Source organism: Nelumbo lutea, chromosome 4 (assembly GCF_056320005.1).
Source record: "Nelumbo lutea isolate HS-2025 chromosome 4, American lotus-T2T, whole genome shotgun sequence".
NCBI lineage: Eukaryota > Viridiplantae > Streptophyta > Magnoliopsida > Proteales > Nelumbonaceae > Nelumbo > Nelumbo lutea.
Window position 1 is genome coordinate 64,035,993 of NC_142687.1, and position 26,430 is coordinate 64,062,422.

The window sequence follows — 26,430 nt, forward strand, 5'->3', positions numbered from 1 at the left end:
TACATATACATGATTCATCTGAATTTAATGGTTTTCTTGGACTTAATGCACTTCTATCTTGAGAGCTCTACTCGAGAGATCGAAGGATCACCTGATGGGCGTAGGTTTAGTATATCTCGAGAGAGAATATTAAATAAATTTGTGAAAATCTCAGCTTATGGGAATAACAATTAGTCTTGGATGATTGGACCCATCAATATTCATTACATTGGCTAGGTGGACCTAAAGACCTAGCGATTCCATCATTTGCATATTCGATTAGTGATCCCCTTGTTTTTATTTTCTTTGTTCCAGTTTTTATTTTCAGTAGTTCTTGTTTCCTCAAATCTACATTTTGACTGTCCAAATAATTAGGGAAGACTATGATTCTAATACTTATTTTGTTAAATCCCCGTGGGAACGATATTATTATACTACTTGATAATTAGTGCACTTGCTAGAGTTATATATTTATAGCTATCAAGTTTTTGGCATTGTTGTTGGGGATTTAATCCTAAAATAATATTAGAATTTGTTAACCTTGATTAATTTGGACATTTTTCTATTTTTTTTATTATTATTTTATTTTCCTTTTATTTCTTTTTATTTATGTTATTATTTTTATTTTTATTTGTTTGATCGAATTCTTGTTAGTTCAGAATTACTAGTGCATAACACGCACTAGACATGAAGGATTAGCTGAATTCGATCCTGAGATTGAAAGGACCCTTCGTTTGCTGCAAAGGGCCAACAAAGGAAAAGAAAGAGAAGAGGTTGTTATTTGCGAACCAGCCATAGATATTGAAGGAGAGATGGCAAAAGGAAATCGCATCCTCTTGGATTATGCTTGTCCAAACATTGATCGGATGACATCCAGCATTTGCAAGCCTACCATCTATGCCAATAATTTTAAAATAAAACCTGCAATAATTCAAATGATCCAAACTAGTATTCAGTTTAGTGGGTTACCAAGTGATGACCCTAATGCACACATCGTTAACTTTCTTGAAATATGTGATACATTTAAATACAATGGAGTTAGTGATAATGCAATTAGGCTAAGATTATTTCCTTTTTCATTGCGTGATAGTGCTAAAGATTGGCTCAACTCACTCCCTGCATGAAGCATCACCACTTGGAATGATTTAACCCAGAAATTTTTGGCTAAATATTTCCCACCCTCCAAAACAGAAAAATTAATTAATAATATTACCACTTTTGCTCAATTTGAGAAGGAGTCTCTGTATGAAGCATGGGAAAGATTCAAGGAGATGCTTAGGAGGTGTCCTCACCATGGGATACCAATTTGGCGACAAATACAGACTTTTTATAATGGTATCACCCCCTCTAATCGATCCATTATTGATGCAGCCGCAGGTGGTACAATCATAAGAAAAACTCTAGAGGAAGCATATAACTTAGTGGAGGAAATGGCATCAAACAGCTACCAATGGAGCAATGATCGAACCAATCAGAGGGGAGTACACCACATTGATTCCTTTGCATCCTTATCTGCGCAAATAGCCAATTTAAATAAAAGATTGGATAATTTTAGTATTGCAGCCATTAATACAACACCTAGCATCTCATGCGATTTATGTGGACAATTAGGACATGCCAATTCTAATTGTCAATTAAATAGTCCTTTTATTTCCCATGAGAATGCTAATTTTATCTCTCATGTTGGCAGGACAAATTACAATCCATATTCAAATACATACAACTCAGGGTGGAGGAGTCATCCCAACTTCTCTTGGAGCAACAATCATCAAAAGGCACCCATGGGATTCCAACCACAACTGCCCCCACAAGAGAAAAATAGCAATCTGGAGGAGATGATTTCTAAGTTCATCAACACTACTGAAACAAAATTCCAAAGCCATGAAACAACAATTAAGAACTTAGAAGATCAAATGGGGTAGGTTGTGAGCATGTTATCAGAGAGGAAAGAAGGAAGGTTGCCCAGCAATACAGAAAAAAATCCCAGAAAACGTGTGAATGCCATAGCCTTAAGAAGTAGGAAGACAATTGGTGAAACCCAAGAAAATGACAAGAAAACTAAAATGGCCGATTTACAAAAGGAGAATGAGGGAAGCACCCCTAAACTGAATTTACATGAAATTAAACTTCCTATCCCCTACCCTAGAAGAGTCTAGAAGGCTAAATTAGATAGACAATTTGAGAAATTTTTGGAAGTGTTTAAAAAGATCCATATTAACCTTCCTCTTCTTGATGTATTGTCACAGATGCCGAAGTATGCCAAATTTCTGAAGGAGGTGATGTCTAATAAAAGAAAGTGGGAGGATGGTGAGATGGTAAAACTAAATGAAGAATGTTCAACCATTCTTCAAAAGAAATTGCCCCCAAAGCTTAAGGATCTAGGGAGTTTTTCTATACCTTGCACCATAGGGAATACTGAATTTGAAAAAGCTTTATGTGATTTAGGTGCTAATATAAATTTAATGCCTTCTTCTATTTTTGAAAAACTTGGACTACATGAACTAACATCTACAACTATTATCCTGCAATTTGTTGATAGAAGCATCAAATATCCTAGGGGAATAGTAGAAGATGTTTTGGTCAAAGTGGGCAATTTTATTATTCCTACCGATTTCATTGTGTTGGATATGGAGGAAGATAGGACAATGCCTCTGATTTTAGGGAGACCTTTTCTTGCTACTGGTGATGCTTTAATTGAAGTGCAAAAAGGTCTACTTACCCTTAGAATCAATGGTGAAGAAGTGGTGTTCAATGTATTTAAAACTATGGAGCATCCCAACACAATTGAACATGAAATTTATGCAATCGATAGCATTGATGTTGGTGCAACTAAAGTAGATACATCTAAATCAGAAGACATGCTGAAAGTTGCACTTAACAATAGTCCTAATCAATTGCAACAAGCAGAGCATAAGTTTGTACTGAAATCAGAATTGCAAAGTTTGACTTCTGAGCCACATTCTTTTGAAATTACAATTCATAATGCATCTTTACCTCCATCTCACACAAAACCCCTCCCATCTATTGTGCAGGTCCCTATTCTAGGTTTAAACCCACCTATGAAGGATGAAAGGGGGAAATATCAGAAGTTAAAAACCAAGTAGAATGGACCCTTTAAAAGGGCTAAAGTATTCTCTCATGGAGCAATTGAAATACATAATGATGATGGGAGTACATTCAAGGTAAATGGACACCGGTTGAAACATTGTATTGAAGGAGAATAACCCACCCACCATGGGTCCGTTCTCTCCTTGAAACCGCCATGAAGGAAAGGTGAAAGTCAAGCTCATGACTTAAAACGAGCGCTTGTGGGAGGCAACCCATTTAGTTTAGTTATTTGTTTTGTTCAGTTTTTTTATCTCTTATGAGTGTTTTTTTCTTGTATCTCACATTTGCAGGATCTCAACGAGGCATTCAGGGAAGTCCCCTTAAATCTCTCTCTCCTTGTTCTTGTTATGCATATTCCATACATTGAGGACAATATATATCTTAAGTGTGGGGGAGGAGTAAGGGGTTGATAAATTTTTTTCGAACTCTAGCATGCTTTGATCATCATTTTTTATCTTTTCTTTTGAAATTTCTGCTCCTTAGAGACTTGTTTTTGAATGATTGCAAACCACCTTGAATCATGTGCTTAGGGAGGATAGACAAGAAAGGATGCAGGAAAATCTAGCTGAAATTTCTGGCTAGGGAAGTCATCTCAGTAGTTTGAATGATCAACAGGCAAGATGCAATATAGAGTTGACCCTTGTGAGCACTTGGTTTCTAACGAACAAACAGGGGTTGATTATTCTAGAACTTGTCTTGTTAGGCATGTTGAAACCATGATAATGAGTTCATGTATTGGAACGTGTTATCCAAAAAACAAAAAAAAAAAAAAAAACTCGTGTGAGATGGAGCATAAAATGCACTCACACCGAGAGAAAAAAGAGTTAGTGTGAGATGGAGCATAAAATGCACTCACACTAAAAGAATAAAAGGGTGAGATGGAGCATAAAATGCACTCATCCCTAGATCCCAAACCCTAATTCACCTTTTGATGCATTGCACTCATGATAAGTGGTGGAGATGTGATACATAAGCAAGCTTAGGGTAATAACATTCCTTGTTTCGTTCTAAAGAATCATGAGAGGGTATTTTTTGAATCTTGCCACATGTGATTATGAAAACAAAGAGGGCTTACTCTAGCCCTAAATTATTCATGCAAAGAGATGCCTGCTTCCCTTGATTGTTGATCTCACTTGGGGACATGAGGATTGGCGATTTAAGATTATTCTTGGACAAGTTAAAAAGGAAAAGAAGTGGATGAAGGGAAGAAGCATGGATACTGATCAAGGCATGCGGGAGAATAAATACCCTGTTGAGAGAAATCCAAAACAAATATTTTAGTTAGTTTGTTCTTGTTTTAATTTTGTTTTAAGTTTTGTCTTGCCCGAGAACGGGCAAGAGTTTAAGTGTGGGGGATTTGATGAGAGTAGAATTTATCATATTTTTATCCCCAATTATTGAAAGAAAGGTAGGATCCATCTAATGGACGCCATAAAGGTTGCGGAATGGGTGGGAGAATTTCAGAAAATTTCCTACCTTCTCCCAACTGGGAATCATATTCCCTAAATTTAGAATACAATATTCAAGGATCCTACTTGAACCATAATCAAACCAGATCTGTACCAAAAGACAAATGGGAGGAATATACCTGATCCGGAGAAGCAGTATCTCCCAAAGTTGGTGTTCACGCCCAAAGAATGCTCCAAGATCCGTTCCTGCTGAAGATGACACAGCTGTGGATGGAACAAAACCAGCAGAGTGCGTCCTACACATTGGATCCTTCGCAAGTATCCTCTGGAAGCACTAAACACTGAATCTATTCCAGTCTTTCTTGCAAGACTGATGTCAAGAACAGATTTCTTGACTTTTTTTTCTGCAAAGATCTAATCTTGCAAAAACAGATGGCGGCGGCAGGAGGAGAACTCCAAAGGCGAAAAAGTTGAACTGCTTCTTCTTTCTTTTTCTGGAGTATGAGATCTGATCTCAATTCGCAGGAACCCTTCTTGCGATTTCTCTTGATTCGAAATCTGTTGTATTTCTCTCCTTTTTTGGTTAGGGTTTCTCCTCCTTTCTTCTTGATTAAGAAACCTCCTAATTAGGAGTTATCCCAATCCAAAACAGTATTTGGATAGGGGATAATCTTAATCCTATCTGCAGATAAAGTTAGCTTACTCCTGATCTTATCAGGAGGTTACCAGATTCAAATATAATTTGAATTTGGTCTCCAAGAGTGGATAATGCTAAAGGCCCAATCCTTTTACTAATATTAATCTCAGATTCGCCCCAAGGATGGGTGATCATATCAGCCCACCTCGAAATGGGCTTCTGGCCCATTAAGTGTTCAGTGTCTAATTACTTTCCAATCTGCTGCCCAGTTGGGCTTCTTTGTATGGCGTGGGACCCAAGCATTGATCTACACACCAGCCACATGGGTTCGGCCCAGCCTTTAATACAAGGCCCAGCACTATTCACTGAAAACTCAATGAACCCCTTGAGTCCATCATATGGACCCTATGGGCCCAACACTTACATTAAGTGGTCCCTGGGCCAAGCTATCTTATAAAAACCCAGGGACTGTGGGCAGGTGCAAGATTAGCCCATCAGGTATTATCCTCAATGGTCTTACACTTAACCTCTCAGCCCTTAATGATCAAGCACTGCCCGACAAGAGAGGACCTCTCCCTCGGCTGCAAGGAACAGTGCCGCACTCTCCTCTCACATGGATCCCGGGATTTAAAACCATTTGCAAACAATTTGAAAGTGTACATATATATATATATAAATATATTAATTTTGCAAAACAAAATTCCAACGATTGAAATCAACTGCCGGCAGTTTGGTTTCCATCAGAGAGAGTGCATTCCTGATCATTACCCTTTGTCCGACAAAGTGGCTGATTCTGTCACCATGATCACCCACTCAGATGAATTCTCAAACTGCCCCAACATACCCAGGTTCTGATCCCCACTAAGGATCTCACTGATTGGCATATCAAAGGCAGCCTGATCCAACACCTAGTGAAGTGTCATAATCGAGTTTAGGGGTCAGGTGTAACTTTCCAGTTTTGCCCATCTATCTCCAAGGTCCAAGGCAAGACTGGAAATCTGGTCCGGTTCAAGGATTCAAGTAATCCCATACTACATGTGCCTCGGGTCTTACCCTGATGGCTGAGACAGGCCATCCCAACACTTGGTGGCACACCAGCATCAGCCTTGGCAGGATAAATCTCCCCAGACTTATCCAACGGCTGTGAACATTTAAAACTAACATGAATCTCTATAAATGTCCAGTTTTAGGGTTTTACACAGAATTAAACCAAACAAATGAATCAAACATGCACTTTATTTATTTCCACTAAATAACAAAAGTACATCAAATCAGATTGAAGCTAAGGGCATACAAAAACTGTCTAACAATTATTCTGTCTTTTATACTAAATTAGCATCTAATTGGACTCATATTTCTTGTATTGTGATCCAAAAGAAGGCATCAAGAGCAAAGAAAGACAAATCGGATGATTTTTCACAGTTTCGACATCGTTCAGTGATCTGGGCCTAACTCACGTCTCCGAACTCCGAATGGACTGATTCAAGATCCACTAGAAAGATAAGAGAAAAAACAACAACTTTCGTAGATTCGACCTGCATCGAAGTCTAATCTGGGCCCAAAGTTGGGGCAATTTCGTAGGAAGGCCCAATCCGTGGCTAAAGCCCAATTCGCAAAGGAGGTCTATTATGAATCCAAGAATAAGAAACTAAGAAGAATCCTTCTAGATCCAAATTCTTGATGTAATGTTAGAGTGAAAAAGGGATTGAGTTCAAGAGATAAAGAGAGAATATTAGAATTAGGATATGACTTTCTATTTCTTGTAAAGATCATCTTCAAGAGAAATTAGGAGACCACCCCCTCCCCTTTAATCTATATAAAGGAGGGGGCGCACCAGCTTTGGACATCACTTGATCACTGAATTATTCAATCATTCAATTTCTGATCTGAATTAAGAAGCAAGGACCAATCAGTCAAGAAGGGTTCAAGAATTCAAGAAACTTCAAGAATAGGAGATCTCAGCATCATGGGCGAATTCAAGAGTTCTTTCTTCCCCTTTGTTTGTTTTAATTCTTCCATCATGAACTGATTTGTTTCTTGCTAGGGTTGTGGAAAGCCTAACCATGTTAATGAATATATTTTTATCTTCTTGATTTATCCAAGATTGTGATTTCCATATAATCTATGAATTATTGTGCTTAATGCAATTAAGAGCTTGGCCACCTCTTAATTGATTTGGGTTATGTGAATGAATTGAGAGAGGAATTCACATAATTGATAGAATAATTCATAGTGTGAATTGAATGGTATATAAAGATATATATACATGATTCATCTGAATTTAATGGTTTTTTTGGACTTAATGCACTTCCATCTTGAGAGCTCTACTCGAGAGATCGAAGGGTTACCTGATGGGCGTAGGTTTAGTATATCTCGAGAGAGAATATTAAATAAATTTGTGAAAATCTCAGCTTATGGGAATAACAATTAGTCTTGGATAATTGGACCCATCAATATTCATTACATTGGTTAGGTGGACCTAAAGTCCTAGCGACTCCATCATTTGCATATTCGATTAGTGATCACCCTTGTTTTTATTTTCTTTGTTCCAGTCTTTATTTTCAGTAGTTCTTGTTTCCTCAAATCTAAATTTCAACTGTCCAAATAATTAAGGAAGACTGTGATTCTAATACTTATTTTGTTAAATCCCCGTGGGAACGATATTATTATACTACTTGATAACTAGTGCACTTGCTAGAGTTATATATTTATAGCTATCAAATACTATGACACCCAAGTCACAAGGCGTGAGTTCAAGATAGGTGACCTCATCCTCCCTAAAGTCATTATTCCCATGCCCGAGAAAGGCAAGCTTGGACCAAATTGGGAAGGGCCATATAGAGTCACCAAGGTTTTTGGTCTGGGCACCTACAAACTCGAAGACCTTGATGGCCAATCAATATTGAGGAGTTAGAACACAGGAAACCTTCAGATGTACTATCAATTATTGAATGATAATGAAGATCACCTTGTTCAAGCAAAGTGTTGATTGCCTGACACACCACATGCATGCACACCACACACACACCATTGCACGAGCACCACACTACATGACCGAGCTACAGGACCATGCTACACAACTGCGCTACACGACCGAGCTACAAAAGTGAGCTACACGATCACGCTACCTGACCACACCACACATGTGTAGCTCGGTACAACTCGCTGACTCGACTAACCTCCGAATGGCCCAAGCCCATAACGCATAGCTCGGTAGCGTATTGCTGACTAACTTGACCCGGCTACCCATGGCCTAAGCCTAAAGTAAAGAAGAATGCCCTTGCCCATCAAGGCCTAAGGACGGTCATTAAACTCTACTCACATATAGACTAACAGTCAATCAGAGCTAGTCGAGCAATGGCTAGCCCTCGAAGGGCCCTAAAGTCTCTCGAGACCGAAAACTGAGTATCCCAAAGATGAGAGCTTAGAATACACTCCCGCTTCACCAGTCGGAGGCTGAAGATCTCAGCCAACTCACACCTAAACCAAGGCAAGGTTGAGGAACCCAATAAAAAAGAAAAAAAAATGATTGCACACAAGTTTAGAACTAGAAATTTTCATTAAGTTAAATAGCCAGTACAGTAGATGAATTTTTGGCATACCGAGCCATTACAGGAACAAAAAAAAGAGAGAAAGTAACCTACAACAGTTCAATCCAAAAAAGGGAGATTAGTGGCCTCATCACCACCATCTTCATCATCATCGCCGCCTCTGTCCTCCTCATCAACGAGTTAATCCGAGGCCAGGAGCATTTCATCATCGTAAGCCTTCCAAGTCTGCGCAACACCGGCTAGCTCGGGACAATGGCATAGTGCTCTCCGCCAGAAGACGTTGAACCCAGCCTCGAAGGAAGCAAAACCATACTGATCCATGTCCTGTCGAAGCTCCACCGAGTCCTTGTACATTGCCACTGCCTCCTTGGCGGCCTCTTGCTTCAGTCATTCCTTCTCTGCCTTCAGTTCGGTAATCTCGTGCTTCAGGCCACGGACCAACTCCACTTGCTTGGCCAATCGAGCCTTCAGCTCGGTCACCTCCTTCTCTAGCACAGCGGATATCTCCCCAGCCGCCTGAAGCTTGGCCAATTGGGCCTTCACCTACAGGTACTCGGTATGCTCCTTATCGTACCATCACCGCAACTCACGAAGATGATCAACCATAGCAATGGCCGAGCATTCATTCTACGGACACAAGAAGCATTGTTAATACGAAGAAACACGCTTAAAACAACAAAGGCATGTAGGAACTTACTTGGGCCGTAGCCCGAATAAGTGAGCACTCTAAGGTGTTGCTCCCAATGTTCCCAGCCTCTTCGGTGATGTACGCCATCATCATCCCGCAGAGTAACTGCTCGGGAACTCCAAGGGTCTCTAGCCCATCTTGGCTACAGAACGTCCAACACAACACATGAATATCAGAGCTGTTGCTACCCACCTCAACTCGCGAAGGGAAGGCAGCCTGGCAAGCTTCCCCAGGATCCACAACCACAACGTCCTCATCGTCATTCCCTGATTGCCGAGCTCCTTTTTGTCGATGAGACACCCTCTCGGAAGACCTTAGAGGAGGAACTACCTCGGGATGGACTTGTAATGGTGCACCGGCGCGGTTCTACCTTTGGTGATTCTTCTTCATCTGACATACAATTTCCTCCTCACTTGACATTTCTACACCTGCACCACGGAAGCACGACAGTAAGTACAAGATCAAAGAAGCAAAGAAAGTACGGGCAAACAAAGTAATGAAAAGGACAGACCAGCCACCCTACGCATCATCCCGTCGAGCATCAACATCTCCAAGCATATATACACAGCTATGTCTATCTCGCGAATCATGGTGCACAAAGAAGAAAGTTTCCTTCTAGTGCTTCATAGAAGAGGGGGCCCGACTAGCGCTTTGATGTTCTTCCTAGTCGAGAAGTAGTAGTAGCCCTGCTAGTGATGTTTGAGCTGAAGAAGGAAGCTCACCATACCCAGGGTGAGCTTGATATCACGAACAGTGTAGTAGGATAGAAGGCCGACCAAAAACCTAAATGAATTCGGCATCTGCACCGGCAATACTCGATACCATGCAAGTACCTCGGTAACCCCTTCATTCAGAGGAAACCTCAACCCAACTTCCAAACTCTTCTCATACACACAAATCTCGTCGAGCTGAGCTATGTCGTACATAGCTCGGATCCGAGCCATGTCCTTGAGGGTCAAGACATAGGGTGTGGTCCCAAATTGGCGACCAGCCCACAAGGGAAGCTCAGCTTCCACCCTAGAGGGACCAACCTCAGCATCCTCAAAAGCCCCAACCTCGGACTCATAATCAGACTCACTAGAACCAGAAGAGCTAGAAGCGAAAGAAGAATGGGAAGATGAGAAAGACATCTTACTGAGCTTGAAACCAAGGAATAAAAACAAAATGCCGAGCAATGCTGACAACAACCTGCCGAGCTATCCAAGCAACTCCTCTCGTAAATGGCAAAGGGGAAATGCCCATCCACCCTTTCTTATAATCCATAGGAACGCGAATCAATGCCAAATCTGCAGTGAGGATCAAGCGCCACCTTGACAAAGCAATACAAAGGAGGCCTCACTGTACCCAAGTCGAGCACCCCACCCTTTGACTTCGGAATTAGGGGAGTGGTGTTTGGATTCTGAAATTTCAAGTACAAGTTCCTTAGCCGAAGCAGAGACCCCAACTTTGAAGCTCGACACACCATAGCCGAGCACCATAATAGCTTGACACTTACAAGGCCCTCAGCTTCGAAGCTTGGCATACCATGGCCAAGCATCACAATAGCTCGGTGCCTACGAGGCCTTTGAAGCTCAGCATACCATGACCGAGCATCACAATAGCTCAGCACCTACGAGACCCCCAACTTCGAAGCTCGGCATACCATGGCTGAGCATCACATTTGCCTCATCTTCGTAGATTGGCACCTCTAAGGTCCCCGAATTCGTAGCTCGGTGCACTATGGCTGAGTATCACAATGACCTCAACTCCGAAGCTCGGCCTCCCATCGGCAATAGGAAGCCCTTCCTCGGCACCCGACTAAGCTAAGCCCTAACTTCGAAGCTCGGCACATCATGGTCGAGCATCATAGTGACCTCAACACCGGAGCTTGACTTCCACTGGGAATCAGAGAGTCGTTCCTCGGCCCCACTAGGAAAATGGACCTCAAAGCTTAGTTCAACACCTCGGTGCTCTACCGAGCTAAGTGACCATGCAACACTTTGGACCAAGCATTCCCCTTTCTTGGCTCCAGAACTGGGGGAGTAGTGTTTGGATTCCGAAGTCAAAGTTCTAAAAGTTCTGCAGCCAACGATGGCAAGATTCCTCGGCCATGTTTCATATTGCCCGAATTCCAAGATTACGGCAAGTGTTGAGGAACACCAAAGAGACCAGATGCTCAACCAAATATTAACTCGGAAGTTCTTCAACCGAGGAACGAATTGGGACTACTTCATTCCTCGACTTCAGAATTTAGGGGAGTGGTGTTCCGGTCATGGTTGAGCTAGTCCTAAGAGACACGTGGCCGCACAGTCATCGCACGACCACGTTGGTATAGCTCGGTTGAGCTATGCTATTGTTGTGGTCCCCCATTTTATCCTTTCAGCCACGTCAGCTACACGTCACATGGATGAGCACAACTACGGATAAAAAGGAGTAAGGAAGACGACTCTGCTAGGGAATGGGACTCTATCCCGAATACCTCGGCGGCTAACCTTATCCTGACAACCTTGGAAGCTCAATCCGACTAAGACATGGATTTTCGACTATAAAAAGCTATTCCATGCTCAAGGTAAGGGAATCCGACTTCTGACACCCGTACTGCTACTTAGGTCGGACCAGCATCCTTATAACTCGGCTCGACCATCTATACTACCTCCTACTAACTTGAGCATCGGAGTATTTACCCGGGGATAACTCCTCGGGCTTCTGATATCTCCTCTCTTAATTGCAGGTCTTGAAGCGCGGCCTCGTCCTTGTAGCTCAGCCCTACCCTGCTAGCAAGGACTATCTGGTCGCTCTCCTCAGTTCATGCACAACCTCGGATTGAACAGTATCATATATATATATATATATATATATATATATATATAACAGGTGTATAGGCAAAATAAACCATTTTCCATCATCAACATAATTAAAAGAACAGACATTTGTATTTGCAGATTTTTGAGTCGAGATACAACTCATTCTCATAATTCTATTTATAAAGTAGCCCCAGATTCTCATAACTCAAATCTTAAAATACTTCAAAATTCTCATAATCTTATTTATAAATTATCCATAAATGGTTTATTTTGCCTATACACCTATTGCATAGAGTGTCTTGATTATGAGGGGGCGCCCTGCCCCAAACCCGCCTCATTGCAATTCCTACCCCGTATCAGTGATAATGATAACGATATGTGTATCTGAATAGGTGTATCAGTGATTAGTGATATGCATATGTATCTGAATAGGTGTATCGTTTAAACTTGATAAAAAATCTCTTGTATAAATATATGCATATGTATCTGAATAGGTATATACAAATATGTATCGTATACATATTTTAAAATTTTCCCCACCGTCTTCGTTATTTGCAAATATTCTTCATTTGTTTTCTTCTCTCCGATACTTCCTGTTCTCTTTCATTCCTTCAAAGGCGCATGGGATAACTTTGGTTGCTGGGACCATAAACATATGCTGTTGAGAGCAACTTTGGGCTGTTCACGTTAATCTATTCATGCCCACGTTATCTTTTAGGTCAAAAAGAAAGCAAGGGCAATTACTATTTGCCAATATATGCTGTTGGCTCCCAACAACGAAAGTTTTTGCCAATCGAATGGCTCATCATAAGATATTCCTAATACACAATCGAGATATGCTGTAGGACCTTGTGGGGCGCGGTCTCGTAGGGGTAAATTCGAATTTGTCTCTCAAAGAGAAATTTCTTTTGGACTCCAGATTTCCTGAGCCCAATAAGAACTCTGCTACAGTGCCACGTTTATCCACAACACACACCTACTCCGTTGAACATCTCCCCGTAGGAGAATGAGATGTTACCATGTGTGGCTAAGATGTTATGTGGGGAAGATATACGGACTCGTCATCTCCCTACTACCTCACCCCGACCCCACCAAAAAAATCTCTCAAACCTCCATGATGACTGGACGGACTGGCCCAACGGCCCTAGCTTTACACCATGCACGTACCGAACCAAAAGGTCAGACATCGGAAAGGCTATAAATAAGTTGCCTAAGCGCCACGTTTCACACAAGAAGCTCTTCCCTTTCTCCAGGTAAGAATCAGGAAAGGCTATAAATAAGTTGCCTAAGCGCCACGTTTCACACAAGAAGCTCTTCCCTTTCTCCAGGCAAGAATCAGGATCTCAACTGGGTTGATTTCTTTCTTCTGCCAAAATTAGCGGATAAGTGTTTCCGCTAAATTTAGCCCTTCCCAATCTAGCATCTTCTGCTTCCATTAAAATGAGAAAAAAAGACGGATAAATTCTTCTTTAATTTGTTTTTGGAAGATAATCACATCTTTCAATCCTTCTTCAAAGTACTGTTTTCAGGTCCTCCCCCTCTTAATTTTTTTCCACTGAATCTCACTGCATCTCTACTGTTTACAGGTATATAATTGATAAAGTTTGATTTGGGATTCATTAGGCAATGGCGAAGAACGTAACGACGGTGTGCCCGGCACCGATGAAAGCTACATCTAATGGGTCATTTCAAGGAGAAGATCCTCTTGACTACGCGCTTCCTTTACTAATCTTGCAGATCTGTTTGGTCGTCGTTTTTACCAGAGTGATTGGTCTCATCCTTAAGCCTCTTAGACAACCAAGAGTCATCGCTGAGATTATTGTATGTCTCTCTCTCTCTCTCTAAATTTCGAAACCCGGCCAGTTCTTAATGACACTAGTTTTTTCTTCTTATCGAATAAAATCAATACAAAGTTGACTTGTAAGAAGATCACCTCTACAAACTTTGTCTTTTATCATACAGGCATCATTTTGAATTGTCCATATTATAATTTCTCCATAAATTTTCATCAATTGAAGTCCTGAAGCTTTTTTTTTTTTTTTTTAGATCTGGAGGTAATAAAAATATTCCGTAATTATCGAAATGGAGAACCCTTTTTAAGAGAAACCTAGATTAATTTAGGGAGAACTTTCAGTAGATTTCTTAGTCCCGTTGTACAGTTGGGGTAGATGTCAATTTGGAATTGTTGACAATTCACGAGTGGGAAGGTATTTGTCATTTTAAATTGTATGGAATTCGGATTCAAAATTCTGAGTTGGTTACAATATACTTTTGCTATTTATTTATGAGTATTGGCAAATGACAATGTTGCCTTAGAAAGACCTTGTATGGCTTTCCCTCTTCGTTCCATACCAAATCGGCACAGTATGAGTCGGTCTTCAGTAGAGCCTGCCCTGGTCGACTACATCCCCCAACCCTGGACTTGGTCTTCGGTCAAGTCGGGCAGATGCTCACGTTCAGGAATAACTAAGAAACGATACTAGGGACTTTGAAGTTCTCCGCTCTGGTCACATTTGCTTTTTGCCTTTTTCTTCCACTTTTTCTCTTGGCATAAAAGTAGTAACATTTCCACCTGATCAGTCTGTTCGAGTGCCTCCTTTGTCTTATGTAACCTCTTATCCATTCGTGGTCGATCCCGACGTGTAACCGGATGTGCGTGGTCAGCAGATCCGGACTCGGCGATCCGATTCACAGTGAATGATAGGGCTACGCCTTCTTGTTTCTGAAAAGTTTTCTACTTTCCTATTGGGGCTTTCCCATCCGAGTTCACTTTCGTTAGTGCAGGGCTGAAACCGAGAATCATGGCCTGGCCTCAAATGTATTGCTGTGGCCCCATCAAATCAAGATGTCACTTGATGTAATTCAAGGTGAGGCCATAGGAGTACATGAAAGTCTGGCTTTGATTTCCTTGTTTTTCAGCCCTGTCCTCTGCGACGCCGCCATAGCAAAATTGGTTTGTTTTGTTAACATCCACCGTGAATTGGATGGTTTCTTACTTCGTCAACTCAGAAATCTCAATGACAAGGGTAAGTTAAAGCTTGGATCTGTTTATATGTGGTTTGATGCAGGGAGGAATACTACTTGGGCCGTCCGCCTTTGGGCGGAGCGAGAAATTCCTGCACAAAGTATTCCCGGCCAGGGGCATGACTGTGTTGGATACTCTCGCCAACATCGGGCTTCTTTACTTCTTGTTCCTGGTTGGTCTAGAGCTCGACTTGCGAGCTATTCGTCGCACCGGGAAGAAGGCTTTAGCTATTGCCTTGGTGGGCATAAGCTTCCCGTTCATTCTTGGAGTTGGGACGTCCGTCGTACTCCGAGCCACCATATCCAAAGGAGCGAAGCATGGTCCTTTCCTTGTCTTCATGGGTGTATCTCTCTCCATCACCGCTTTTCCGGTACTGGCTCGTATACTTGCAGAGCTAAAGCTCCTGACAACCGACCTTGGGCGCATGGCCATGTCCGCAGCGGCTGTAAATGACGTCGCTGCCTGGATTCTCCTCGCACTCGCTATCGCTCTCTCTGGCAGCGACACATCCCCAGTCATCTCTTTATGGGTCCTACTGAGCGGTGCTGCATTCGTTACATTTGCGATTTTGGTCCTGCGACCAGCACTTGCACTTATGGCTCGGCGGTCCCCTGAAGGAGAGCCTGTGAAGGAGCTCTACATCTGCGCGACACTGTCACTGGTGTTGGCAGCAGGCTTTGTCACGGATACCATCGGCATTCACGCGCTGTTCGGGGCCTTCGTGGTTGGGGTTATCGTACCCAAGGACGGGCCATTTGCCGGCGTATTGATAGAGAAGATTGAGGACCTTGTGTCGGGGCTCTTCCTTCCGCTCTACTTCGTGTCTAGTGGGCTGAAGACGAATGTTGCAACCATTAGAGGAGGACAGTCATGGGGCTTGCTATGTCTTGTCATATTTAATGCTTGTTTTGGGAAGATCGTAGGTACGGTAGTGATTTCTATCATCTGTAAGGTGCCCAAAAGAGAGGCTGTCGCACTAGGATTCCTCATGAACACAAAAGGGTTGGTGGAGCTTATCGTCCTCAACATTGGCAAAGACCGAAAGGTAAGTCTTGATAACGAATTAATGGTAACAAGTTGACCAACTTACCGTGGTGGTTCCAATCGTTCACCACTGTAACGTGGTTCCTTTTACATTAAAATCGACAAAATACTAAGACGCATTTTGTTTTGTTTGTCAAAATCTTCTCAGGTGTTGAACGACCAGACCTTCGCCATCCTGGTGCTCATGGCTCTCTTCACCACCTTCGTCACAACCCCCATTGTTATGGCCGTGTACAAACCAGCTAGGAAGGCCGCGCCATACAAGCATCGGACCATCAAACGCCATGACCGAGATACGGAGCTGCGCATACTGGCCTGCTTCAACAGCACCCGAAACATCCCAACCATGATCAACGTCATCGAGTCCTCCCGTGGAACCCGAAGTCGTGGTGTCTGTGTCTATGCAATGCACCTCATGGAGTTTTCAGAGCGATCCTCTGCCATTTCCATGGTTCACAAGGCGCGGAAAAATGGACTTCCCTTCTGGAACAAGAAGCATGGCGACAGGGATCAAATGGTCATCGCCTTTGAAGCTTATCAGCAGCTCAGCAACGTCACCATCCGCCCCATGACCGCCATCTCCGCCCTCCAAACCATCCATGAGGACATCTGCGCCAGCGCTCAACGAAAGCGCGCTTCCATAATCCTCCTCCCCTTCCACAAACACCAGCGGCTCGATGGTACAATGGAATCCTTAGGCCACTCATTCCACCTCATTAATCAACAAGTTTTACGCCACTCGCCTTGCTCTGTCGGGATACTCGTTGATCGTGGTCTCGGTGGGACGACCCAAGTCTCAGCAAGCGAGGTCTCCTACTCGATCGTGGTGCCCTTCTTCGGTGGCCGTGACGATCGCGAGGCACTCGCTTATGCGTTCCGCATGGCTGAACACCCCGGAATTGTTCTAACGGTGGTGAAGTTTGGGGCCCAGCCAGGAACGTCATTGACGGGTGATAGTAATTCTGGTAACCGAGGTTCAACCAGTTTTAATGGCAGTATTACTGTTGGAACCGAAGAAGAGGATGAGAAGAAAGCAGACATGGAGTACTTGGAGGAGCTGAGAGAAAACGTGCCAGAATCGACCACATTTGAGGAGAGGGTGGTGGGTGGTAAGGAGGATATAAGAGCAGTGTTGAAGACAATGAACAAATGCAATCTGTTTTTAGTGGGGAGAAAGCCACCAATTGTTCAACTCATGGACAGAACAGACTGTCCGGAATTAGGTCCGGTTGGGGCATTCTTGGCGTCATCAGAGTTCTCGACGACTTCATCAGTTATAGTGATTCATCAGTATAATCCAGCTGTAACTGTAACTCTTCACCCAATAGTGAAAGAAGTGAAAGAAACAAAGGGGGTAGTGCCAGACACCCCAGAAGACGTATGAGTAACCACGTTATTGTTGTATGTTTTTTTTTTTACCTTTAACGTGAGAACTGAGAAGGCTAGGGGAGGGGAAGGAGGAGTGAATGAATCATAAGTCTGAACTCATCAATTGAGTGAGCGATTGAGGGGGCGGGCATGACTTCTATCTGCATTGTCTGTGGTTTGGTGGTTGGTGTAGGACAAATAAACGGCCCATGCCACTTAAATACGAGTTTGGATCGCCTTCACATGTTGTCATGCACAACTTTCTGTACAACCAAATCACATGTTGTCATGACACCAAATCAACATTAAATCATGTCTACATATCATATGTGCCAGCAATAAATCATGTCTTTCTCTCATGAGATTCTCATGACTCCTCTTATCTATTATTTGCTGATTTTCCCAAATTTTCATTCTTTTCCCACCCTCTGGTAATCTGTTCCCATTTCCATGTTCCCACAAAATCAGTGCTGAAGAAACAAAAACTATCTCAGATTCTTTATCCTCTAGCTCTTACTAATCCAATACCGCTTGAGTGGGATCAATTTTGTCTCTTCATCATCGATGAAGTTGAATCAAGAAAGTAGAAGTTAATAATTAGTATAGTTGGAAAAACAAAACTTTATTAATTGTCTCTACCGGTGCTTCGTCATTGTTCACTTGATGCTCAAGTAGTGTTAAAAACCATTGAGACAAAGGAGAAGAACCCGTCTCTCATGGATCGCACTACAAGAAAATAGGTGTTATAGATACTGTACTTCAGTTCTAAAAATTGGGATATAGCCACAGATATACTTCTGTTGTGGCTAAAAATTAAACTTTAGCTACGGTCATCCTGTCTGTGGTTAAAAGTTGTTTATCCGTAGCTAATATAGCCAATAGCTACCTATAACCATGGTTTTAGGTTTCCCTCACTATAAGTTTAATTGACCTTAGCTACGGTTTTATGTGCGTGGCTAGAAGACATTTTTTAAAGCTTTTTATAGCTATAGCCACAGATTTAGTTATTTGTGTTATTGATCTTTAACTATGCCATTTTAATTGTGGTTAAATAACACTTTGTCCGTGGCTAAAAGTTATTTATAGCTAGAGCCACGGATTTTTAGTTGAGTAGCTATAAAGTCATATAAATACCAAAAATGTTTGACAATCCTACCCTTGAGAAGTAGAATATTTGGTAATTATTTAATAAATTGCATACAAAATAATAAAATAATATTAAATAATTAAGAAATAATAAATATATTAAAAATCAATTAGCAATTAAATAATTAATGAATTGATATACAAAAATTGGTAAACAATTACTAAAATGATTAAAAATTAATACAATTCATTAAATAGTAATAAATAATAATCATATACTACTAATTAATAAATCTAATTATTCATTAATTAATATTATTAATCATTTATTAGTTAAGAATAATTAAAATAAATAAATATGATTACTAATTAATAAATAATAAATTATTATTAATTAATCACTTAATGAATAACAATAATAATTAATTATTAATACTATTTAATAATAATTAAATTAGCAAATAAATACATAAATAATAAGATTATAATTTCTAAAATGTAAATACATATTTTCATTATTACGTAATTAATTAAAAACTAATCATCAAAATTAATTTAATTGACGATTTTAGTAGCAATTGACCAAGTGCTTCTTTAATAGCATCAATATATTTCTACAATAATGCATTTTTTATATTATATAACCATTTTAGCAGCAATTGTAGAAAAGAAGCATTATACAGGGTAAAACGACTATCGACATGCTATATGCTCATAAATTGTGAACCCTCAAAAGCAACAATATAATATGCTCTAGATTAAAGTAGATAAAAAATCAGATTGAACTATGAACTTTCTTATAGGATGAACAAACTACTGAGCAAATTTGTAAGTAAATCTATTTTATTTTCTTTGTAAACTAATCTGACGTCTGAAATGAACTTGGTTGGATTTTGGTTTGAACCGAACTCTGTGATTTGTTTTTTTTTTTCTTTTTCTTCAATTAGTAATAAATGGAAATAATAAATAGAATACATTTGCAATAGTACAACGGATAGATATCAACCCTTCACAAGCAGAGATCATAGTTACAAACATGTTTAGCACATTAACAAATATATTAAAGAACTAAAATTAATTTTAATGAATGGGATTAAGTGAATCCTATGATAGTCACAAAAAGGATGCCTCCAAACATATTTTATATTTTCATTGGGGCAGCTTAAATTTTGAGTAGGGATGTCAAATGTTTGGGTTTAGTACAAGTTTGGTTTAACCCAAACCTGACTCGATCAACTATATCAAACTTGTGACTTGATTATTCCATATAGCCAAGTAATTAATTAATCAAAATAGAGTCAACTTGTGACATCATAGTTAATATAATAATATACAGAAATTTTATTAAATAAGATAACAAAATATGAAAATTGAATGAAGTTATGTAAAAATTAAATGCCCTGACTAAGATCACGGGACCAACTCCACCTGGTAACCAATGTTTTCAACATCGATTTGGTAAAAAATATTGAACTCCAGCAATTGAATCATTGATCCATTCAACTTGATCACTGGGTTATTGATTGAACATTAAAACTTCTAGAGGCCATAACTTTGCATTAGGTTGTCTTATTAGGGCAATCTTTATATTGATTTGGGGTAACTTTTCTAGATCTACATTCTCAAGTTGGCAAAGGCATCTTGTCCCACTATTTTTTTTTTCAGAAAAAAAGGCCCATTTTTTGGCCTTAAATACCAACTTTTAGCATTTTTATGAATAAAAATAAAATAATAAATTAAACATTAAATAATACTTAGTAGCATCCACAAAGGATGAAAGGAACACCTTTGTTTTGCCTTTGCAAAAATAAAGGAATTATAACAAGCAATACAAGGAAGCATCGTAATTTGCATTCTTTTGGTCCTTGGTATGATTCATTACTATTTTCCGAAATTTACAATGTTTAGGTTGCTGGAATAAAGATAATCCCACCATTAAATGCTAGAAGAAAAAGAAAATAATTTAGTAGTTTATAAAAGCTTGGGCGCCAGCTTTGTATTTATCGAACAATCAATTATAAATGTATGTGCTTAAAATTGGTAAACTAATATGAGAAGGAAATATCAAGAGAAAAACTGGCATAGATTGAGAATTACTGTATTAGTGATAGCAACTTCGAGACAAACCTACTAATTTGATATTTATCAAGGAATGAAAGTGGAATAGCGAAATTATATATTATTTTTTCCTTCTTTATAAGAACAACTAAGTACTACAATCTAGATTGTGGTCTCAGGGTTATACAAATAAACATCTTTTCTAACTAAGGACATGTTTGGGAGTGCTTAACTTAAAAATAAGTGCTTAAAAACAAGTGATTATTCGAATAAGCACTTATTTGCATTTGGCACCCAACTTTTTCAATTGCTTAGTTTATATTGGGCGTTTGTAATCCTTTTCTCTAACAAGCACTTAAATAAGCATTTGTGACTATTTTGTCCTTCATTTTCTTTCAAAGTTTCAAAATATACCTTTTTAAAGCACTTTTATAAATTAATTTTATAAAAACACTTTTATGAAAATACTTTTATAAAAATACTTTTATGAAAGTACTTTTATAAAAATACTTTTATGAAAGCATTTTTACAAAAGCACTTTTAAGAAAGTACTTTTACGAAAGGACTTTTATGAAACTACCTTTATGGAACCATTTTTATAAAGTTTTCATAATAAAAGTATTTTTATAAAGTGCTTTTGTAAAAGTATTTTCATAAAAGTGTTTCTAAAATTACTTTCATAAAAGTGCTTTTATAAAAGTACTTTCTTAAAAGTACTTTCATAAAATTACATTTATAAAAGTGCTTTTGTAAAAGTACTTTCATAAAAGTACTTTTATAAAAGTGTTCATAAAAGTACTTTTATAAAAGTGCTTTCATAAAAGTGTTTTTATAAAGTACTTTAATAAAAACACTTTTATGAAAACACTTCATAAAAGTACTTTTATAAAAGAACTTTTACAAAAGTACTTTTATAAAATTCAACTAGGGATAATTTTATGTGGTATTTTAAAATTTAACTAGGGATAATTTTGGAAGAAAAAGTTGCATAAGTGCTTATTGTATAAGCATTTAAAAATAAATGGAAATTTGGACTTAAAAATAAGCCCTTATTTTTAAGATAAACACTTATTTCAGGCTTATTCCAAAATACCAATAAGTGTTTAATGGCCCAAATAAACACTTATTTTTAAGCACTCCCAAACATGGCCTAAAAATCATTTGCATAGTTGGATGGGTGGTAACATTTTGTATATGAAATGGTTCCAGAATTTTTTAATATAAATTGTATAAAGAAGTTTAATGGTCATTACCTAATGTTAGTTCCAGCTACCATGGTCTTGGGAGAGTTGGACACGAATCTTTGGCATTTTCTTGCATAAAGTGGTTCCTAGACTTCAGCTCATGTTCTCATGCTTGTCCAGCCTAGATTTCACCATTGGATCGAATAATGTAATGACCCTCTTTGAACCTTAAATCTAATTAAAGAATTACATTTTCTAAAATGTCTAGTCCAACATAAACTAGCGTAACATCAATGGTCTAGTTTGGCTTTTCATGTTCTCTATCTGGATTTATAGAACAACCTTCACCTTCCAATAGTATAAAACCATTGACTCTCTTCTCTCACCTAAAATATTGGGAACATGAAAGTGTTTTTATTTAGGACAAATCTCTCACACTAAGGAGGCGTTTGGCAAGTCTTTTTAGGAAGATCTTCTAAAAGTTCAAGACCTCAAAAGACTGATGAGCTTTCATAGATAGATCTTCGAAGACCAAAGACCATTTGGTTTCAATATTTTTTCAAAGATCTTCTTAAAAGCTAGAAAGACCAAAAGACCGTTTGGCAAGTATACTTGCAAGTTCAGCCTAACCTGCTATTTTTTGGGCTTGGACATAATTTTAGGCTCACGAGCTTAGGCTTGGGCTTTAAATACCAAACCCGACTATTTTTCAGGCTAGTCTCAGGCTTTCTCAAATAAGCCCAGTCAACACTATTACATATAATAAAAAATACTTATGTTATATATAATAAATATATGTAATATATATTTTCATTAAATTATTATCAAATATTAATATACTATTTAGAAAATACATATTAGTTTATTAATTTATTAAATTATTACTAAATTAATATAATACTAGTTTATAAAATTCCACCAAAAATATGACATTTTATGTGCAGATTGGTAAGGGTGCTCACTTTTTGGTTAACCGAACCGTGGGGCATTTTCTTGAACTAAATCAGTAGTACCAGTTTTTGGAAAACTGGAAATTGGAATCAAACTGAAGCGAGTTGGTTAACCGGTTGACCAGTTTGGTTAACCGCCAGTTCAATTCGTCAATTTTTTGGTTTTTTAGTTTTTACAATATATATTATAAATATATATTAAAAAGTATTAATATATATATATATAATATTATATTTTAAATAATAAATACTAAATAATATATTATAAATATATACATTTATATATATAATGCATATTTATTAAAATTATAAAATATATATAATATACATAAGTATATATAAAATATATAGAAATATATGTATACCGGTCGGTTTAGTTAACCGCCAGTTTTTTATATTGGTTAATCGAAACCGAACTGATACCTTTGGTTTTTTAAAAACACCAAACTGAAACCTTTGGTTTTTTTATATGTATACCGGTCGGTTTGGTTAACTGATTTTTCGATTCAGTTTTTTTATTTTTTTTGCTCACCCCTACAGATCGGGCTTTAAGCTCGGGCTCAAGATCTTGGCTTGATGGGCTGGCCAAGCTCGGGCTTGGGCATTTACATTTTTAACCCAAACCCGGCTTTTGAGTCAACTTTCCTAAAATTACAAAATACACCCTAAACTTTACTAAAATTACTAATGCCTTAATATAAATATAAACTAACTTTTTCCATTTCAACTAATCTACTGTTCATCTTCCACTCCCTCTCCACACAGAGCAGCGGAATGGTGTGCCTCGGATCTCTCTCTCCTCTCCAATTTTTCTCTTTTATTTTTTATCTCTCCCTCTCTTTTCTACTGTTCATCTTCCCCTCTCTCGACACATAGCGGCAGAATAATGACCCGAAACGCCTTTTCTTCTTCTTCTTCTTCACAGCGGCAATGAACACAGTTCTGACAATGGTGACTCCATCCGATCTCTCTCATGTTCGATTCCATCTCTCTCTTCCTCTCCTTCCCCTTCTTTTGATTTTCTTTTATTATTCTTTTTTTACGGATTTCCACCACCGATTTCCACCTCTATATTTACCGTTGCAAATCATAGCAGCGGCTGTTGTTTCTATCCACTCCGTTCCATTTATTTCGTTCTCTCTCCCTCTCCCTCTCCTCCCTCTCTCTCTCCCTCTGTTTTTATCAACTCCACCAACAGCCGCTGCAAATCATCTTCAGCTCACTGTAGTAACTCGACGCTGCGGCGAGTTTGAATCTAACCACTTGAAATAACGAGCCTTGATTAGTATTCCTAAGAAGAAGAAGAAAACGAGAAGAACATACCTTCGAGCACCTTCGAGCAGAGAGTTTCTCTCAAAAATTGTCAAAAGCATTGGGAAGCCGAGAATCCCCGATAGACAAGCTTGGCTCGGGGCTTCTGATATCCAGACTACTTTGGTCTTTCAGAGTCGTTTTTGGGATTTGTCTTTCGGTCTAACGACCGACCATTCATTAGACAAACAGAAAAAGATCATTTTTGGTCTACCCGGTTTCTAGGTCTTTCAAAAAGATTTGCCAAACAGGGCCTAAATCTTTTTAGCATTTGGTGAAGACTAGAAAGATAGATATCCTCTCACTCCTATGGGTCATTTCCCATGTCTATGTCCATGTCAGGACCTGAATTTAGGCATGACTGATTTTGTACTGGTTTTGGTGAGACCAGATCTGCTCCTCACATTTGGCGCCTCACATGCACATCCTACCGTGTATTGGGATCCTATACTTATTAGTTGTTATTTTGCGAGAGATATTCTCAATGCATGGTGGATGTGCCTGTGAGGCACCCATTTGTGAAGAGCAGATCCCGCTTCAGTTTTTGTGCCACTAGTGGTGCTGAATTCAGGGGTGGAGCAGGTTTTGGTGTTGATGGTGGTTATTGCTAATCAACCTAATGGCTTAGTTCAATGAACTGTAGCTTTACTGTGTTCACTTTGTTTTTAATAAACTGTTAATAGGATTAAACTTATTGCAGATGCTCACTATGAATAACTCATTTTCACTAGCCACTACTAGGGTCTAATAAAGAGCATATCTCTATCAACTGTCCAACACTTTGTTCCAAATTAGAATTCATAGATGGCACTCTCTATCTATGTATGTATTATAGACATGAATGAAGTTTATTTAATGTAACACCTATTCATCATCAATAAATATCTATGATGAGTTGTTGGGTCCTTTTTCCTTCTAATGTGGCTTTGGTTTAATGAGAATGAAAGATTCATGATAGTTTATAACTTGGATTTAAATAAATGGGATCATATATAGTTTATAAGGCATAAAAAATATAGTTTATAAGGCCTTCAGTTTTCATGTACCAACTAACCTATTAATTGCAAAGCTGCCTTACTCTAGGGGAAGCTAATCTTGTTGTGCTTGCCTCTATATAGCTAGCTAGACATTATTTTAAGTGGTAACCCATACTCTTCTGAATCTCAACATTCTCCAAATTAAGTTCTTGTGGAGGATGATATGGTTGATAATGTAGGTTTAACTAGCCATGCTACATGAATTAATTGGATATATTAATATACCACTCATCAGTTATATAACCTGAAACTCTAGTCATTCTTGAGCATAAGTTTCCATTAATCCCCATGGTCTTTACTAACACACATGGAGAAAACTAACTATGAATTTTGAATTTTTGATTATGGAATTCATTTTTTGAATTATATGGAATTCAAATCTAATTCAAGAATGAAATTTGTGTGTTAATATATAGTCTTGCAAGGAAATTAAAATTTGGTTTTTATAGGTCTATTTCTTTGCACCTTAATATTAATATAAGAAAAATAAATTATCTTTTATGAACAAGTTAAATGCTAACGCATAAAGTCATTGAGGAAGAGGTTACAGCTTGGTAGCACACCTTTATTTTTAGTAAGAGATTTCAACTTTTTAGTATGTATCATACCCCTCCATATCTAAAGGCTCTTGGTTGTTCCTAGTTTGAAGAAAACATGTGGAAGTGAGATGTTTCTATGACTACGTTCCCATTCAGATTGAAATATATTTTTTTTTTGAGATTTTCTCCTTTGTTGTAGGAAACAACTATAAGAGGTTACACATAACCTTTTATTAATAGGAACCTTAATTGCATGATAACTGATTCTTATTGGAGTCTTATTTGTAGAAAACAACTATAGCGGATGGTGGTGGCGGGTGGTGGCAGATGGCAGCGAGCGGCGGTAGACGGCGACTCTGATGAACAAATGACAAGAAGAAGATGATGAACAGTGTTTTTGCCCTTTATTGATATTATTTTTAAAAAGTTAACATATTTTTAAAATTTTTTTAAATATTATTAATATTATTTTTAAAATGTTAACCCATTTTTCAAAATTTTTTAAATATATTACTTTTGTTGATATTAAACCCCAAAAGTTCCCCTTATATATGCTATTACCCCTTATTTGTATGATAACTCATTACTGATTCATGATTTTGAATGGTACTTTTAACAAATGAGAGAGCTAAACTGTAAATGTCTAATTATATCCTTGCCTAAATTTGTTGCA

The 26,430-nt window shown here is 38.7% G+C and overlaps 1 protein-coding gene and 1 non-coding gene across 4 annotated transcripts; one reads left to right on the plus strand and one right to left on the minus strand.

The window, feature by feature from the left end:
• Positions 1-1,172: 1,172 nt before the first annotated feature.
• On the minus strand, positions 1,173-1,279 carry LOC148860871 (small nucleolar RNA R71). The gene has a single exon (XR_016095331.1). It is a non-coding gene; the product is annotated as a small nucleolar RNA R71 (small nucleolar RNA).
• A 12,199-nt stretch (positions 1,280-13,478) lies between these two features.
• Positions 13,479-17,951, plus strand: LOC148860872 (cation/H(+) antiporter 19-like). 3 transcript variants are annotated; one of them, XM_088982565.1, is made up of 4 exons: positions 13,479-13,684; positions 13,779-13,976; positions 15,224-16,225; positions 16,373-17,951. In XM_088982565.1, exons 2-4 carry the CDS (start codon positions 13,782-13,784, stop codon positions 17,606-17,608), a joined length of 2,433 nt encoding a protein of 810 aa, XP_088838691.1. In that variant the 5' UTR covers positions 13,479-13,684; positions 13,779-13,781; the 3' UTR covers positions 17,609-17,951. The 3 variants fall into 3 exon arrangements, with proteins under 3 accessions (XP_088838691.1, XP_088838692.1, XP_088838690.1); XM_088982566.1 differs by having other exon boundaries at positions 13,479-13,671; XM_088982564.1 differs by having other exon boundaries at positions 13,479-13,976.
• The last annotated feature ends 8,479 nt before the right edge of the window (positions 17,952-26,430 follow it).